The sequence below is a fragment of the Pseudochaenichthys georgianus genome, chromosome 19, assembly GCF_902827115.2.
Source record: "Pseudochaenichthys georgianus chromosome 19, fPseGeo1.2, whole genome shotgun sequence".
Classification (NCBI taxonomy): Eukaryota; Metazoa; Chordata; class Actinopteri; order Perciformes; family Channichthyidae; genus Pseudochaenichthys; species Pseudochaenichthys georgianus.
Genome location: NC_047521.1, coordinates 10539423 through 10557873, shown reverse-complemented (window position 1 = coordinate 10557873; position 18451 = coordinate 10539423). Strand labels below are relative to the sequence as shown.

General features: G+C 41.5%; 1 protein-coding gene across 1 annotated transcript in view; it reads left to right on the top strand.

The window, feature by feature from the left end:
* Window positions 1-10284, top strand: part of LOC117464691 (ankyrin-3-like) — a 118795-nt gene extending 108511 nt beyond the window's left edge. The window contains 8 exon segments of the mRNA XM_034107264.2: window positions 519-929; window positions 932-1235; window positions 1768-1960; window positions 2235-2315; window positions 4404-4487; window positions 6603-6821; window positions 7871-7942; window positions 8873-10284. Of these exon segments, the coding sequence (XP_033963155.1) occupies window positions 519-929; window positions 932-1235; window positions 1768-1960; window positions 2235-2315; window positions 4404-4487; window positions 6603-6821; window positions 7871-7918 (1340 nt within the window). The 3' untranslated portion in view covers window positions 7919-7942; window positions 8873-10284.
* Window positions 10285-18451: the final 8167 nt, after the last annotated feature.

Below are 18451 nucleotides of genomic sequence, written 5' to 3'. Positions count from 1 at the left end.
AAGAAGGGGGGAAAGAGTGAATGCATTAATGTAAACTACCTGCCCAAAGCTGACAGCTAGCACCTAGCGGCCAACTAGTCAACAAAGTGGAGCATCCAATGGCTACAAAGCTGTCAAGTGGGAAAGGACCTTAAACACTTGCTGATACCCAACTATTGGTTGGAGCATAAATACGATTCAGAATGAGGGCTAGTGTTACGCTGTTTCTACTTCATGTGTAGACAGATAACTGTTTGCTAGCAAGTTCCCAATTCCAGCTTTATAAGGTGATAAAAGGTCAATGTTTTGTTTATAGCTTCTGATCCAAGTTGCCAAAAAAAACAAGGTAATGCAGCTTAAAGGTCTCTCTGTGTGACTTTTGAACATATGCTACCCTTAGATGTTACAAGTGTTTCTCATATCATCACCTCCACTGCTCTACCCCCTCATTCCCTCCCCTCCTTTCCTCCCTGTGTTTGTCTTTCCCTACCTCTTGCATCCCTTCACCCTCTAATCCTTTACTCCTGCCATCCACCCAGGATACGACAATATAGACCTGGAACTGCAAACCCCCACAGAACTGAACTCCCAGCCCCTCACCCCTCTTCGCCCAGATGACTTCTTTAGTGAGGGCGAAGCTAGCGCAGACTCCCCTTGCAAGATCACGCTTACTAGACCTAGCGACCTCTCTCTCACTCAGACCACCAGTAGTTCCAGCAGTAACCCCCCCACCGTCGCCCCAGGCCCCACCTCCAGTGTCGCTCAGCCCCCCATCGTTGGGGCAGAAGATACAGCGTTGACCAGTGGAGAAGTAGAGATTTCTAAGGAAGAAAAGACAGGGCTGGTTTATTATGACAGGCCAGATAATGACAGAAGGGCAGTGGAGCAATCAGGAAAGGGACCACAGGGGTACGCTGAGGCCTTAGAGGAAGAACTGAAGGCAGAAGAACCAGGTGTTTGGAGCGTCAGGGAGAGGATGCCGCCTCAGAAACACCTCATGGGAATGGAAGGCATGAAGAAGAGGAAGAGGAGGAGGAGATGACCCCGGAGAGGCTGCAGAGTCTGCTGGACGATATAAAGCTGGAAGGAGGCTTGGAGGACGAGGAGATGACAGAGGAGAGGATGAATGCTATTCTCGATCAATTGCACCAAGCAGAAAAAGACGTGTGTTCAGTTCCAGGCTGGAGAAATGAGACGTCTGGCGCAACCGCCGAGTCAGCAGCCCCCGGCCTCAGCCCCGGCACCGAGGAGGGCAGGTAGGATCTGGTTTTATCTGGTTTTATTTAGTTTTAACGTAACGTATTTTTGTCTAACCTTAAAATGTGTCACTGGACTGGAAAAAGAAATACTTCAAGAGTGTCGTGGCCGATATACCGCAGAATAAATTAACACAAAATATAACTTTCTCAAGAGCATTTGGGAACAGCAATTCCAAGCACAGGTGACTGGTTTGATTAAAGATACAAATGCAAACATAATATCTTAATATTATAAATAATTGGGCTAATGTCATAATTATGATTTGACATCAGATAAGCTGAAAGGTAGTAACATATTATAACATAGTATAGTGTAGAAACATATTATGGAATACTATATATAGTATATTACATCCTCTGTCTTAAAACCCTTGAAGCAGATAAGGAACCCCACCCAACACAAAAAGACTAATCAAATATGACATGATATAGTGTGGGTATCATGGAATATAATAATGTTTAGTAAACACCGAGTTGTGAGTAGTTTGGTGGTCTGATTGAATCTCCTCCCCACGTGTGTCCCCCACAGCCCCGACAGTCTGGCTGATTCTTTGGAGCAGCCCCCGGCTAAGGCCAACCGACAAAATGGAGGTCACATCGACACCGTCAGGGACGGAAAGGAAAAGGAAGCCAAGAGGAAGGGATCTCAGGAGGACAGCAGCACAGCGGGACCAAGCGGAGGACGGGAGGAGGGAGGAGAAGGGTCCCAGCACAAAGTCCAGGTGAGAGTCGCTCTTTAAAACAGAGGGGTTAGCGGACTCATGTGTCATTATTGAACTATGTGTTTTTTTCCCGAAGAAAGCTCATGTCATTGTGGACCAAATAGCATTTGTTATAATTCAAGGTCAAGGGTTTTTTTGGAAACAAATGTCTCCAATTTTTTGCTTTAACTTACCTTTAAGTCATAAAGTAAAGAACATACACACACACACACACACACACAAACACACACACTTGGTCCTTATTGTAACAATGCTCCTGGACTGCCCTCATCAGCGGAGTGCTATAGATGAGTCCGGCTCCGATGGGGAGACCATTGTCACCACCAGGGTGTTCCGCAGACGGGTCATACTCAAGGTGTGTACAGCCTGCTGTGTGGCGGCTCCAGGCAGAGTGAACATGCTTAAAGCTTTCCGAAACAAGTGTGTGTAGAGGCGCCAGTTGCAGAAACAGAACAAAAATGTAAAGGCTGTGCTGGTGTGTGCTCAGCATTTGTGTGTTTTATAGTGAAAGTAGATCGTTTTTTACTTGGTGTTGTAGTTGTGTGGCAGAGAGTGTAACATACACAGTGTTTCCATCCAACAGTTTTTTGGAGAGTTCAAATTCAAGAAGTTTAAATATCACACAGATTTTTTTTAAATGCATTGAATTAAGATAAAATACACAAAAAAGTCAAACAAATGCCTGAATAAATACCACATTTCCATCAAGTTCACCGTGATTCCAATTACATAATGTTGTTGTCCTGCGTCTTCAGGAAATGGTTTTATGGCACCCGACAGGAGAATTACCATCTTCAACTTATTATCTGGATCTGCACCAACACTTAATATTAACATCACAGTTATGGATGATAGATCCAATTGATTTGCTTTGTGTGGATGGAAACATTGTCTATGTGCATAGGCCAGTGTGTATGTGGGGGGTTGGTGTATGTGGTTGTGTAGCCTTGCTTTAGCATGAAGTGCTACTCACTGCTTGCTGGTGCGATCCACCAGCTGTGTGGTGTTTCTTCCTGGTTGTGCTGTGCGTTTGGCTCAAATCAAGAGAGTTATACTATGTGTGCGTATAATGAGGCTAGATTTCCACAGGAGCAGAACATCTCTTAAAGTATGTAAAAACCCAACTTTGATGGTCGCAACGCTCGTGTGCCCCTGGAGCAAGAGCTCTCAGATGTTTGCCCACTCTTGATTCAAGAGCAATAACAGTATCAACTTGATGCTTACATTTATTGTACAAAACACATTTATCTAACTAACAATTATTTTCATTCAAAGTTGATTTGATGAATATTTTCTAGATTCATGGAACGATCGATTGGTGTATAAAAACAACAACTTCAAAAACCCAAAGATATTCAGTTTATAAGATGAATAAAACCAGCATGTACGGACACTAAAGAGGCTTGAAATTGAGAACTTCCTAAATAATAACTTAAACCAATTCATTTTGTTGTCGATTGACTAAAGTTAGCTGCTCAGGCAATCTGTCTCTGTGTGAATGGAGCCTCAGCTGAGCTGACAGTGACTCATGGCTTTCCTTTATTGTGCATGACATGAGTTTGAAGGAAGAACTCATCATCATGGCAGGAGGTTTTTTCACTTGTTCTCCACTTAAAGGTGGGGTAGGTAAGTTTGAGAAACCGGCTCGAGATCGCTAGAATTTGAAAATACACAACCGGAGAAAATCTGCCACTTCCTTACAGAGCCCCTCCTCCAACACACACGAACGCGCACATGACCAATGAGGGCACGAGATCAGTGTGTGCCCCGATGGAAGGCTGACAGGCAGGTAGGCCTTCCATTACAGTATTACGGCTTCGACAGATGACATTTTTTTATGGATTTGTTGTCAAAGCACTTCAGATATTCATTGCTATCGGGATGTTAAGAGCATTCCATGGAATATAACAACAAGTGTATCTCGAGCCGGTTTCTGAAACTTACCTCCCCCACCTTTAATGCTGTTGGTCTCTGAGATGTGTCATGATTAACAGTTAGTTATCCATAACTAGATTGAACCTTCATTTAAAATTGCAGGTGTGCATTTTGAAGCTTGTTTTCAGAGCCTTGCTAACATGTTGAGCCTGTATCATGCACCTTCATCCCTTGGTTCCAAAGTATTACTTTGCCAAATCAACATTTTATTGAATTTAAACACCTTTAAAGTATTGTAACAAGTCATGTTTTTCTGTTTTCTGTTTTCTGTGCTGCATCACAGATTAACATGGTCAAAGATTTAATTTATAGCATATGTTTTTATCTATCTGAGAGTTTATTAAAAGGAAACTGCACTTTGAAAACCATCTTCTGTAGCAGGCAGACGTATATTCTCTTTATTCTAAATAACCAGATGAATGTCAACAAGATTACCTCTCGAAACTTTACCCGACCTGTACTCCACCCTTTCATCCCCCTTTCACTCATCCTTTAACCCTTCATCCAGGGAGAGGAAGCCAGAAACACTCCTGGGGAGTCTGTGACGGAGGAGCAGTTCACAGATGAAGACGGGGATCTGGTCACCAGAAAAGTAACCATCCCCATCCTCATCCATCACCTCTTTACCCGACAGCTTACACACACACACACAAATACAAACAGAAGTGTTTCTACAGAAGCCCCGAGAGGCAAGTGTATCTTTTCATTTACGGTCTCTAAAAAACGGGTAGGAAAAAATCATATCTGTTTTCGTAATACTCATTTCGGCCACAAGATGCCGTGCACCACTATCATGGTTCTTATTATTATCTGGTGTTACTAAATTGCATAACATGACCGTTTTTCTTTTGAATTGATACGTAAACGTTTAACTAGAACTGCTTGAAAAGGGAAAAGGGTTGAAATACAGTCGTTCAACAGAAAACACACAGCCTCTTTCACACAGTAACATACAGGCTGTATCACACGTTACTATACACTAGGGATGTGCATCTCCATCACTGAGGCCGATGCGATGCGCATCTCGATACGTTGCCACGATACGATACATTAACGATACATTTGAAACACCAGGCGATGCGATACGATACGATTCACCCCTATTGCGATACAGTTCCATACGATTTGATTAAACATTATGCGATTCGGTGCGATACGATGCGAGTCAACACGATGCAAACATAATGATACTTCAATATGGTACGACAGAGGATTTTTGTTTTATTCCTTACTATATATGCAGCAAATCATACATTAACAAAAAAGTGCTTTACGTATTTGGTACTGCACATCCCATCATGCCGTTTACTTTTGTACCTTTAAAAGCTCTCCAGAGTACAGTACAATTGTATTATGTAACATTTGTGATATTGGGCTATATAAATAAACATTGATTGATTGATATAACACCTCACAGTAAAACAATGTCAGGATGCATTGCTCATGATTAACAATGTGCAAATAACAACTACCACAGTGCCATGCCCATACAGCTGCCAGCCTGATGTGCTTAACACTCATTCATAGGCTGACTCACCAGTGAGCAGAAAGCAGTGGGTTCTATATGAACAATAAAGAATACCAATAACCTTTCACAAACAGGTATTTCATAACTGCTTACAGTGAGGAAGACATTTAAATTATTATTGGCCGTCACAGGCTGCTGTAAACTAAACACCACTCTCTCTGACCGAACACCTCACTGAGTGATTTAACTCATATGTCTAACTTTCAGGTTTCTCTTTTCAGCCGCAGACCCCATGTCGCCTCTTTATGTGCGTCGCTAAGTTCCTCGTACTACGTGTGTACTTTAAAGCGGCTCGGCATCTTTAACAATTTGCGAGCGATTTTTCAAGTTGACCGTCTGTAGTATATAGTGCCGCGCACATATACCATCAGGACGTTACTGATGGGGTGCGGCTGCGGAGTGATTACATTACATTGCATTTAGCTGACGCTTTTATCCAAAGCGACTTACAATAAGTACATTCGACCAGGAAGACACAACCTTGAGGAAAACAGAATCATATAAGAACATCAGGTTTCATAGAGCCAAGTATTTCAAGTGCTGCTCAACTGGCTAAGCCAGTCCTTTATTTAGTGATACTGTGTGTATGCAAGCCCGCATCTAGGACGGATCTATGTATCATGGCTGTGGACCTGTTGAGTAATAAAGATACCTCATACAAAGGTCTACGGATACCTTATTACTCTCCATGACCTGCGGTCAACTATATAGCATAAAGGATTATTACACCGTCTTTCTTGAACAATCCAAAGTGTTGCCAAACGTTTGATTTGTAGGTATTTTTCGGTGCGCTGTGTTTCTCTTTCTCCTCAACTTCCGTGTGCGTAGACTCTCGGCCTCCGTAGTGGCGAAGCAAATATCAAAGATCGTCTCTGCTGAGCGTTGACAAGATGAGGGGATTTTATATGAATGAATCGGTTTTTTACCGATGCAAAGACGCTACGCAATCGATGCATCGCGAGTTCAACCCGGTTCAACCCAAACTGTAGCCGATGTGCACTCTTTCAACCGGTGCACTCGCATCTTGAACGTTTATGCCGGTGCACCGATGCGAATCGGTGAATCTTAACATCTCTACTATACACACACACACACACTCCTCCTCTCCCTCCTTTTCATTATGCCTGCTCACATAATGCTCTCCTGCTTCCCTCCCCATGACATGCATCTGCCCTACAGGTGATCAGAAAGGTGGTGCGCCGTGTGTACAACACGGCTGAGAGGAGGGAAAGTGAAGGCGATATTATTACAGAAGACGGAGCTGGTGTTGGTGATGGTGTAGCCACAGGTGGAGCAGATGCTGCCTCTTCTTCAGGATCCAAGGGGGGGAAGAGCAAGAAGAGGGGGAAGCGCTCCCGGCATGCCAACAAGGCTGAGAAATCTGGAGAGAAAACTGAGGTTGGGGTTAAAAACCAACCGTCAAACGTCTTCACCTGAACTATCCGCGCCTCCTTACACCTGCATGAAGCTTTACCTGTGTGAGCACTCAGAGGAATGGGAAGGATCCGTCACAGTCAAGAGCCGAAGTAAACTAGTGGAGGCAAATGAGGACGAGCTCAGGCCTGTTGCTTTAAGCATATAGAGCACTTTTTACAATACAATAAAAACAACTTAGCTACAGGCTAGTTAAGCTACCTTCTCCTTTGATATTTTTCCTTTAGCCACTACATCAAATGAGAAGATAATGGCACCTAAACTTCAGACTACAGCAATCTATTTAAAAGCCACATTACGTTTCCATTAGGTTTTCCACCATCATTTTCATTTGACTTGGTTGGACTGGCGTTTATTATGGTATCATCAGGTCGAGCTCTCGCTTTCTGCATTGGTTTCAATGGAACCTGACCAGAGGAATAGAGCCGCCTGCTGATCGTGTCCTTGAAATAACTCCTAATATTCAATACAATACAATAGTGGATGGAACTATTGTATCAAAGACAGGTTATGGATCATATTAAACTTGACCATAGAATACATAAAGAGTTGTGCATATCTGTAGGGTTGGGCTCCTGTTGTGAAGTCTGATCTCAGTACTAAACTAAACTGAGCTGTGTGTCGAGTGCTGTGTAATAGAGTCGCAGTGTGTGTGTTTCCTCTGTACTGCAGTGTTTCAGTAGTGTTTGATGTCCAACAACAGCCATGGCAGGTTGCTGTGGTTTGAGAAATACTAATATTACGTGTATAAGTACTACCATAGAGAAATTAATACAGTTCTTCTTTCTTTTAAGATGTGCTTATGCACGTGTGATTTGAAGTAGTAATACTAACATCCTTTTCTCTCCTTAAGCCCGCCTCTCTTGCAGCATGCCTCCTGTGATTCCTCTGCAGTAGTACAGCTCCACTGCGCTTCACTAACACACTTCATGTTTAGTCGGAGCACCACTCTAACTTTATTTTCTTTGTTTTTCTCTCTTCTGACCAAACTCGATGCTTCTCCCCCCGCCAAGCCTGGAGACAGTGCCAATAAGAAACAAGGGAAGAAGAGTCAGTCATAACAGTAGAGCACTCAACTCAAGCAGGTAAGAATATAATAATAAACATCAATCTCTTAAAGGTGGGGTAGGTAAGTTTGAGAAACCGGCTCGAGATACACTTTTTGTTATATTCCATGGAATGCTCTTAACATCCCGATAGCAATGAATATCTGAAGTGCTTTGACAAAAAATACAGAAAAAAAAGTCATCTGTGGAAGCCGTAGTACTGTAAAAAGCACGACCAATCATTTTAGCCGGGCCGGCTAAAATAACTGGATGGCCTACCTGCCTGTCAGCCTTCCATCTGTGCACAAACTTATCTCGTGCCCTCATTGGTCATGTGCGCATTTGTGTGTGTTGGGGGAGGGGCTCTGTAAGGAAGTGGCAGATTTGTTCCGGCTGTGTATTTTCAAATTCTATTGTACTCGAGCTGGTTTCTCCAAAATGACCGACCCCACCTTTAAGACACTCTAATCTGATATGTATTTTTAGAATTTTTTTAGATAAATATACAACAAAACTGTCCCTCTGTGTTAAACCTATATCAAATTAGTATTTTTGGAAATGTTCAACACATTTTGTAACTAGCTGAAAAAGAAGCAGAAAAGAAGCATACTGGCTTTCAATTTCAATATCGATTTAATTTTCCTTAATATTTAGTGTTAAAATGTCAGAAAGTATATAAAATTGCATTACATCTATATTTCAAATAGCCGTTTTTTAACCAACCAGAAAGCCAAATATATTACATTTATATTCATAAAAAAACAGGAGCAGCACATTTGAGAAGCAGGAAGTAGCTATTTCATGTCATTTATTTTTGGAAAATCAACCAAATGAATGATCAAATTCAATCCAATTTAAGACCTACTAAACGATTGCAGAATATCAGCCCGTTAACAGATCTTATTAACTCTGGGGCATTGAATAACTACAGTATAGCCTCAAATGTTAATGTAATGTGTCTCCCTCCAGGTCCATGAGGTCCATCTGCAACTCTAAACACGCCCTGGGAGGAAAGACAAGACTGGAAGCCTCGTCAATCGGCCAAAAACGTGTCTGAAGCTTTCACTTACAACGCATGGTTTTCAGCAAGACAACAAGCTAAACTTTTCTTTGATTTCGCATGAGCATGTCACCACAACTCACTCAATGTTGGAAACAACACGGGAGAGACACACACGGACGTGAGCTGGAGCTTTCTCACATGATCTTTAACCAATGGAAGGCGTGTGTGACCAAAGATGGCATGAACAAGGAAAACTAAACGCTGACAGATAAGGATTCACTCTCTCTCTCGGACACTCGCCTTATATGGTCTATTCTTTCCTCCTGGACCCGCAGTATTGGGGTGTGCCATGTGGTTCTTTTTTTTTTTTTAAATGAAATATAATAGTAAATGGGTGATTTTTGTTGTATATAAATGACACTGTATAAAATGAAAACAAAAAAATAGAAATCAGTAGCTTCACAGATTGTTTATGCACTGATTTGAGTGGAAGCTTTGCCGAGTCGGTGCGTTTGTATTGAGGTCGACACTGTTTGAGTAGCCTTGAGAGTGCGACCGGACACGCTCTTCCTAAATGAATTTAAAAAAGAACAAAAAAAAGCTGTATGTAAAGAGAAAGGAATGGAAAAAAAATAATACTTGCTTGATTTTAAAAGGACGTTTCTTCAAAAGCCAACATCTACTTCCTGTGGAACATTATTTGTCTTCAGAGAAATAATATTTTGCTGCATGTGACGTCACCTTATTTTAAACGCTTTCCTTTATTTTTCCTCCTAATTCAAATACACTGTAATACAATTAGAGAGATGGTACTTCTGTCTTTGATAGCACTCATAATAACCCAACCATGTGTCATCTATAACCGTTTTTTATGAAAATGTAAACACACGCACAGCGAGGTGCTGACGTTGTCCCCGATGTAACCTGCAGAGCGTTGTGTTTTCTCCTAACTGCTAGCAGTCCTGTGTGTGTGAAACATCAAATACAAATGTCTATATGTAAGCCCATCATGCACACTAGGAGTCTACATTTAAGCTTTTAGGTCTGCTGTGATTTTAAAAAGGGGACTTTTATTTTGACGGTTTGATGACTTTTATCTTTATTTAACAGGTTGTATTTACATAAGAACACAGAATGTAATTTTTTTAGCCCCATTATCCAATTTGTATTAATGGCTAAATCTCACATTGTTAGAAATCTGATCTACGGTTCTTGTGAAATTTAATTTCTTCTCTCTGTATGTCTTTTTTCATACGAAACCACCTTAAGCATTAAGTTAATGATGAATCTGGTACCAACATGTATGACGAACCAACATAGCCTACACTGGATGATCCAAGTCATTATTTAAGCAGAAAAATAAATGGTGTTTAACTGATCTTTGTGTGTTTGTTATGTTTTACAATGTCATGGTTGTTATCAAGACACAGTTGAACTTTAAATGTGAAGCTGTCAAAATCTAAAGTAGGAGCCGTCGAGAAGCTTCACAATAAAAGCCTTTCTCGTGTGAGGGCGTTGGATTTATCACTGGTAGGGGTGGAGGAAGTATTTTGATACTTTAATAAGTAAAAGTACGAGTACTACACTGTAGGGCTGAACGATTCATCGATTTTAAATCGAAATCGCAATTTGAAATGATGCAATTATCAAATCGCAAAGCCTGCGATTATTTTTTACTTTTTTTTTTTTCTTCTTGTGTGTCAGTCATCCACACCAATCAGAAGTGCTGTGCTTCACATATAGCCATTGTTAATCAATCAATCAATCAATCAATGTTTATTTATATAGCCCAATATCACAAATGTTACATTTGTCTCAGTGGTCTTCACAGTGTGTACAGAATATCAGTATGACAATACGACACCCTCTGTCCTTAGACCCTCACATCGTACAAGGAAAAACTTCCAAAGAAAACCCAGTTTAAAGGGAAAAATGGGAGAAACCTCAGGGAGAGCAACAGAGGAGGGATCCCTCTCCCAGGACGGACAGACGTGCAATAGATGCCGTGTGTAAATTGAAAAGATAATACATTTGCAACATAGGTAGTCCAAATGTTTGGAAATGCAAGTGTGTATAATAGGAAGATGAATCCATGAGGATATCCATCCAGGACCTATGATCCAGGACCACAGCCACGACTCAAGATCCAGCGCTCGCGATCCAGGACACAGGACCGCAGGATCCTCCCAGGTTAATCAATCAGAAGTGACCCATGATAGAAGGTGATAGACAGATTGATCCAATCACCTGCCAAGTATTTTTGAAAGTGCCTGCCCTTTCCAAATGGCTTCCAATGGAGCTTTCCTAGATGGTTTGGTGAAACAAAGCATCTGAGTCAGGTTAGTAATGCTCCATCACATGTTTCTATGACAGGGTGAATCTTAAACTGAAGCTTGACTTTAAAGCAACCCAACGGAAGTTTTCATGTAAGTTTAGTTATTTCACTCGTGACTCGTAACATGTTGATACGACCTTCCTAGCCGGAGTTATGGTATGGGCTAAGAACAGTCTCATAATACACACATGCACACAGAAGGATTCAAACTTGTATTTCCAGATCCATACTTGTGTTTTTCAATGCACACACAAATGTATTCCGTTTCATATACATGTAAATAAAATCCAAATACAGAAAAAAGTTTTACATATGTATTTTTGATCCTCACTTATTAGTTTCCCGTTTAAATCCCCTGAACCTGCAAACACAAACCGCTTTCTGTGCACGGATCGCTTTGCATTCGTGTGTGGGTTTTTTGAGACTCCCCTGACGGTCAGCCGATTCGTACTTGTAATTTGTTCTATCTATAGCCAATCAGATGTCTCCTTCATTCTAAGCCAATCACATGAGCGCGCCCCCACGAGGGTAAGATTACTTCATATATACGCATTTTGCGCAGTCCGGTCAGCTCGCTAAACAGAGGGTGGAGCATCAGGTGATCATGCAGAGCAGCGTGTCTCCATCAGACTCAGCAGCTGATCTGATCTCTCTCTCGCGTCCGGTTATACTTCACTCGCGTTTATGTCCATATCGATCAGATCCAGCTCTCCTGATTGGCCTTTATAGAGAGCACCGATCAAACTATTAAGAGTGAATATCGGCTGATAATGACCGGCGGGGCTCCCCCCGTTGACAGATCACTGTCTAACACTGGCTTCGTAGTGCACTGATCAATTAGGCTAAGCTAACCTTAGACCAGGGGTTGGCAACCCGCGGCCCACGGGCCGCATGCGGCCCTTTAAGCCCTCTGCTCTGGCTCCCTTGAGCTTAGACAAAAATAAGAAGGAAATAAAATAAAAGTATTTGTAGGACTATTTATATTTTGTTGCATGGTTGAAAATGTTTCGTATGTTGTATTTTGAGGTGATACTGTGACACATAAATAAAAAACAAAACGGTTTGAATTAGGTCAACTAAAATATGCGTCACATCCTGCTCCGGTCCCGCGCGAGCGCCTTTTCTTGGAGGCGAATAACCTGACCCCCGGCTCGATGAGCGAACTATGGATAAATCAAAGAAAAGTACCGGAGGAACACAGGATTTAATTCTGTGTCAACAGAGTTATCTGCTTTCACAGCAAACGATGCTGGTTTACCGGTATGTTTGATATGTGAGAGAAGTTGTCAAAGGTGCTGCAGCCTTTACGTATAGAAGAACAACACGGGAGAGGAAGACAGCTGACGATCTTCAGTCATAATTCAATGGGGTATGTAATTTATTTCAGAAAACACTTTTTGTTATATTCCATGGAATGCTCTTACCGTCCCGATAGCAATGAATATAATAAATGCTTTGACAATAAATACATACAAAAATGTATCTCTGGAAGCCGTAGCGCTGTAAAAAGCACAACCAATCATCTGAGGGCCCGGCTAAAATAACTGGATGGCCTACCTGCCTGTCAGCCTTCCATCTGGGCACAAACTTATGTCGTGCCCTCATTGGTCATGTGCGCGTTTGTGTGTGTTGGAGGAGGGGCTCTGTAAGAAAGTCTGAAGGAAGAGGCATATTTTTTCCGGTTGTGTATTTTCAAATTCTAGCGCACTCGAGCTGGTTTCTCCATTCTTACCTACCCTACCTTTAACTCTTTTTAGGGTGCAGATATATGTTTTGTTTTATTTCAAAGTGGGCCCATTTTAATGTGCAGAGGACTCCCCAAGTGCTGTGTTTAATTTATTTTAAAGTAGGCCTGTGTATTTTTAATTCTCCTTATAAAAGTTCTTTGTTTCTTATTAGAGGTTAACAGTTTTATATCATGTAATAAATAGCCTAATAAATGCAAAAAAACTGTAGTTTTTGTCAGATATAACAATAAAAAACTATGAAATATGTTTTGCGGCTCCAGACAAAAAATGTTTGGGGAAAAAGGAGCGAAATGGCTCTTTTGGTCAAAAAGGTTGCAGACCCCTGCCTTAGACATAAATAAAGCAGCTGTATTCGCCATACAGGAAACACACATTTAAAACGGTTTTGCCTGCCGTTTTTGTGTACACAAGCATTCATCAATGGTTTGGAAAGTGACGCTGTACCTTAATAATATAAAGGCTTGTATTTGCGTGCATTTCCTGTTCGGAAAGTGGCGCTGTACTGAGAGTGGAGGTGTCCTGAGATTAGCGCCTGCAGGCAGGCTCCATGGAGCTGTCAGCTCCGGACTGCGCAAAATGCGTACATGAAGCGCTACGTCATGAACGCAAGAAATCTACCCTCGTGGGGGCGTGCTCATGTGATTAGAATTGAGGAGACATCTGATTGGCTATAGATAGAAATAATTACAAGTACGAATCGGCTGACCGTCATGGGAGTCTCAAAAAACCCACACACGAATGCACAGCGATCCGTGCACAGGAAGCGGTTTGTGTTTGCAGATTCAGAGGTTTTAAACGGAAAACAAATATGTGAGGATCAAAAATACATATGTAAAACTTTTTTCTGTATTTGGATTTTATTTACATGTATATGAAACGGAATACATTTGTGTGTGCATTGAAAAACACAAGTGTGGATCCGGAAATACAAGTGTGAATCCTTTTGCGGATCATGAAATACAAGTGTGAATCCTTCTGTGCGCATGGGTGTATTATGAGACTGTTCTGAGCCCATATTATGGCCGCATTTTACAATAAACTTCCGTTGGGTCGCTTAAAAATAAATATCGCAATTCGCAATACTTGTCAGAAAAATCGCAATTAGATTTTTTCCCAAAATCGTGCAGCCCTACTACACTGTGCAATACTCAGAATTCCCCCTGTTACTGTTATATTAGTTTACTATGACTAATACGTTAATTTAAAAGCAGCACGATTGCTTGGTTTGTAGAAATTTGAGAAAAACAGTAAGAAATGCCATCACAATTTCCCAGAGCCAAAATTGACAGCTTCACAAGCCTGACATAGGCAGGAGTTAAGGACAGAGGAAGGCAGTATACGTGCTCTTTTTCAAGGAGCTGGTTTAGCAAGAAGGCTATAACTACCTGTAGCAACACCAGTGCTATATTTTGCTTCCCCTGCCTCCTTTTTTCAAACGTCAGGACCAGAACCAGCATGGATCCAGACAGATGTGAGTGACTAAAGCACATATCAGAACAAACTAAAAAGCATGTACAAACTCTGTCCTTAACTCCTGCCTATGTCAGGCTGATCAGGAGCCTCATTTATAAAGGGATATACGCTCAAAAAATGGCGTACGCCAGTTTCTACGCAATGTTTCCGATTTATAAAATACTAACTTGACGGGAAAATGTGCGGCCCTCCACGCAAACTCTAACCCATGCGTAGGCTACGCACTAAGCACAAAAACGGGAGAGACGAGAAACTGCGACACCATTGGCAGAAGGAAGAATGGAGAGAAATATGTGGAAATAATACCATAAATAAAATGTTACCTCTCATTTATCACATATGAAGAATTCATTTTCACAAATTGATTAAAGCCAATATTAAAATGATTAAACAAACGCCTGTTTGCGACTCCTCAGTGCACACAAAAACATAACTTGGAGAAATAAATAAATACGGATATGTTATTGAAAACCACCTCGAATATTGTTGTGTTAATGTTATGAAATGTTTTCTCATAAATGATGCGGTAAGCAGAAGGACAGAATTACGTCTAAACTGACGCCGTTTCTGCATTTCAGGTTGTAGATATGAGCATGGTTTTATATACTATCATGTTTAATCGTGTTTTATGCCGTTTGCATAAGTCGCTCGTAAAACACAGGAGGTATGGAAACTAAGAACACCATATGTGGTCAATTGTACAGCTAATATAACACAACACATTAGTTGTATTTCCTTTAACTGGTGGATATAGGGTTGAGACGCACAGGCTGCAGTGGAGACGCTGCGCACAGCTGATCGACAGCTGGAACACAAACCACCAAATACAAAAACATAATTCAGATCCAGTCGTCATGACTCCACACCGGGGGGATTCCCCGTTCACTTCTTAAAGTTTCTCATCAAGGGGGTGTCTCCTGTCCCCGGTACAAACACACTGCCTGAGGAAGGCTATGGCCCTTTCTCATTTAATCAAATCCCCCTCCTCGACTCCTCTGTCCTCCGGTAGTGACCCGGAAATGAATTTTAGCGCGCCATGTTGAAGGACATCCCATTTCTCTAAATGCACGTCGAGGACCGAGCATCGAGCATCGAGGAGGCTCTCTGGAGGAGCTCTAACCGAGGATACACTGATGGGTCCTCCATGGTCCTCCACGGCTCCTTCGCGGATGCATTTCCGGGAACAGAGATGTTTCAAAGAGTCGTGACGCACGGCCGGACTTATCTCAGCCAATGACAGCTCTGCATGCATCCCCTGGATATTATTTTAGAAACTGCTTTCATCGCGACGCGATGTTTACAGAGAGAACAGCTGTGAGGTCCTTGCAGAAAGCAGAGCAGTGTGTATAATATATATCGCTCAGTATAACAGGCCTACTCTCTTTATTTGCTTTAGTTTAGTAGTAGATATCTACAAACAAAGAGTCGATATTTTTCTAAAACCATTCAGTGCTTCACAATAAAATACACAACGGCTGTAGCCTGTTTTATGAGCTGTATGTGCGTGCGTGCGTGTGTGTGCGTGTGGTACAGTGTGTAGGTGTGTGTGGTACAGTGTGTGCGTAGATGCAGCGGACAGACAGGTCTGTTGGTTTGGTGTCCTCTGCTTACTTTTAATACTTGTAAATACAACTTTTGGCCCGTAATTTATTTTCCTCATTGTAGCGACCAAAGGGGAGAGGGGGGGGGATATATCCAGTCTCTGATAGTGTTACGAGTTATGAGAGTGCTCTGTTTGATTCTGAAATTGTATTTATTTATATAAATATATACACATATATATGTGTGTGTGCGTGTCCGCATCTGTAGCCTGTTATTGTCTCATTATACCGCACTGTGAATGAATCAAAGTAAATATATAAGTCATCATGAACACATCTGTCCATCAGACAGAGGGCTGCTGTGCCTCCTGTCATCATTGATGGACGTCTCTTTAATATGACCGCTCAGAGGAGAGGAGTTCTCATTTCTCTAACCGCCTGCTGCTTCCCCTCCTCTTTCCTCGGTTCCCCTCCTCGGCTCCTCCGCTCGCATCTCCTGTGGGCGGGACTAAGTATCGAGGATAGGAGTCGAGGAGGGGAGTTCGAGAAATGAGAAAGGGCCTATGTGTATTTCATAATAATATGTTTAATTTATATAGGGCTTCTCATCTGCCAAGACAAATCTCGAAGTGCTTCACAACAAGGGATACTGATACACTTTGAGAGATTAAACAAATAATTGTAATAAAAATAAGAAATCAAAAAATAAAATATAAAAGTACAGAGTACAAAAATAAAAGTCGGAGATAGCGATAAAAATGGCAGTACTCCAGGTGTACCATGCTCAAAGTTTATTGGAAGGCCTGCCGAAAGAAGAGGGTCTTAAGGCCGGTTTTGAGGACCTCGGTGGAAGGGGCAGATCTCAGCTGATCTGGGAGGGAGTTCCAGTATTTATTTTGTCATTAACCTTTTTCGGGCCATTTATTTATTTATTTTGGTGACGATCCGACCTCCATGCTGCTACTCTGGTTCAAACTGCATCCACCAAACAATATGATTTATCTCGACCTCCCCAAAATAACCAAAATCTGACATGGTGTGAGATGTCTTTTTTAGCTGTTCTGTCGTCATTTCCTGCGATCTTCTTCATGCAGTCAGTTAACATGAATGAATGGGTGTTTCTTTGACTATTTATAAGCAAATATGGGCGTTACGTGAAGCCCGCAAAAGCTGCACCGCATTTCGAGTCGGTTGTGATTTATAAAGGGAAACCGGCGTAGGAAGTGCTGTACGCACTTTCCTCGCCGGTGCGCAATGTTTGATGAATCGGAAAATGTCAGGAAATGTCTGTACCTATTTTTTGGATTTCTACTACGTATGCAACATTCCATGTGAATCCTACGCACAGCGTTATAAATGAGGCCCCAGGTCCGAGCTCTTTTACTCTCAGCTTTCCCCCAAGTGTCCTCCTCTCAACGGTGTTTCTTTAAGTGATTAAACATCATTTTCCTTCTCCATATTCGCTATCTAGGTTTTGTTTACACTCCGTCTCCATCTAACTCTCTCTCATTCAAACGTCAATCACTCACTCTGGTGCTCCTGCTGCCCCCTAGTTGTTGGCAGTGTCAACAGCTGCTTTGGGCGCAGCTTGGTGCGCCCCGAGCTGCTCCTATGACTTGTATTGAAGAGGTGCGGACTGCGCATGCACCACTTATAACGATTTGGCAATGGCCAAAGATTTCTGCGCCCCAAGCAGGAATATGTAAATGACCCAATTTGTGTTCTTTGAACCTGAAAAGGAGATGGCATTGTTTTTGTTACTTTCATTGCATACATGTCTTAACGTAACTTCCTGTTTTATATAGACATGCTTTTATTTTGAAGGCAACTTTGCGCTATTAGCAGGAAGTTACTGTTCCCAAAGCAAAAACTTGACAGAGATAAAGTACAGAATCTAGATATTAACGGATATCAACATTTAAATACGGCGATATCAAAAGATAAAGTTTACATTTAAGTATTAGCACCCCCGAAGAGGCACAAGGTTAATGTTAAAACCATTTCAATAAACCAGCAAAGTTGGATTACAAATGACACCAGAAAAAACGAAATCATTTAGATTTTGAATTATTTCTTCAAGTAGTGTGCATACTGCATACCAATAAAGCAGGACTTATCATTGTAAAATATTATTTTAGAAATGATGGTGTTCCTTCACAGTTTCATGAATGTAAAACAAATAACATTCAAATTGAATATCAAACCATTTTGCTATGTAGCCTACCATTTAAAGGAATAGTTCAACATTTAGGAAAAACTTGCCATCTCCGTTTCAGTCATATAATCTCAAGCTTTGGATGTGTTGGATTTGTTTCCCACGAGCAGTTTTATGCTAAACAAAGCTAACCACATCTCTGTTTAACCAGAGAAGTCCTGAACAAGATTGCAGCATAGAACATAAAAGAGAGATTATAGAAAATGGACACATCACTTAATGTTGATCAAACA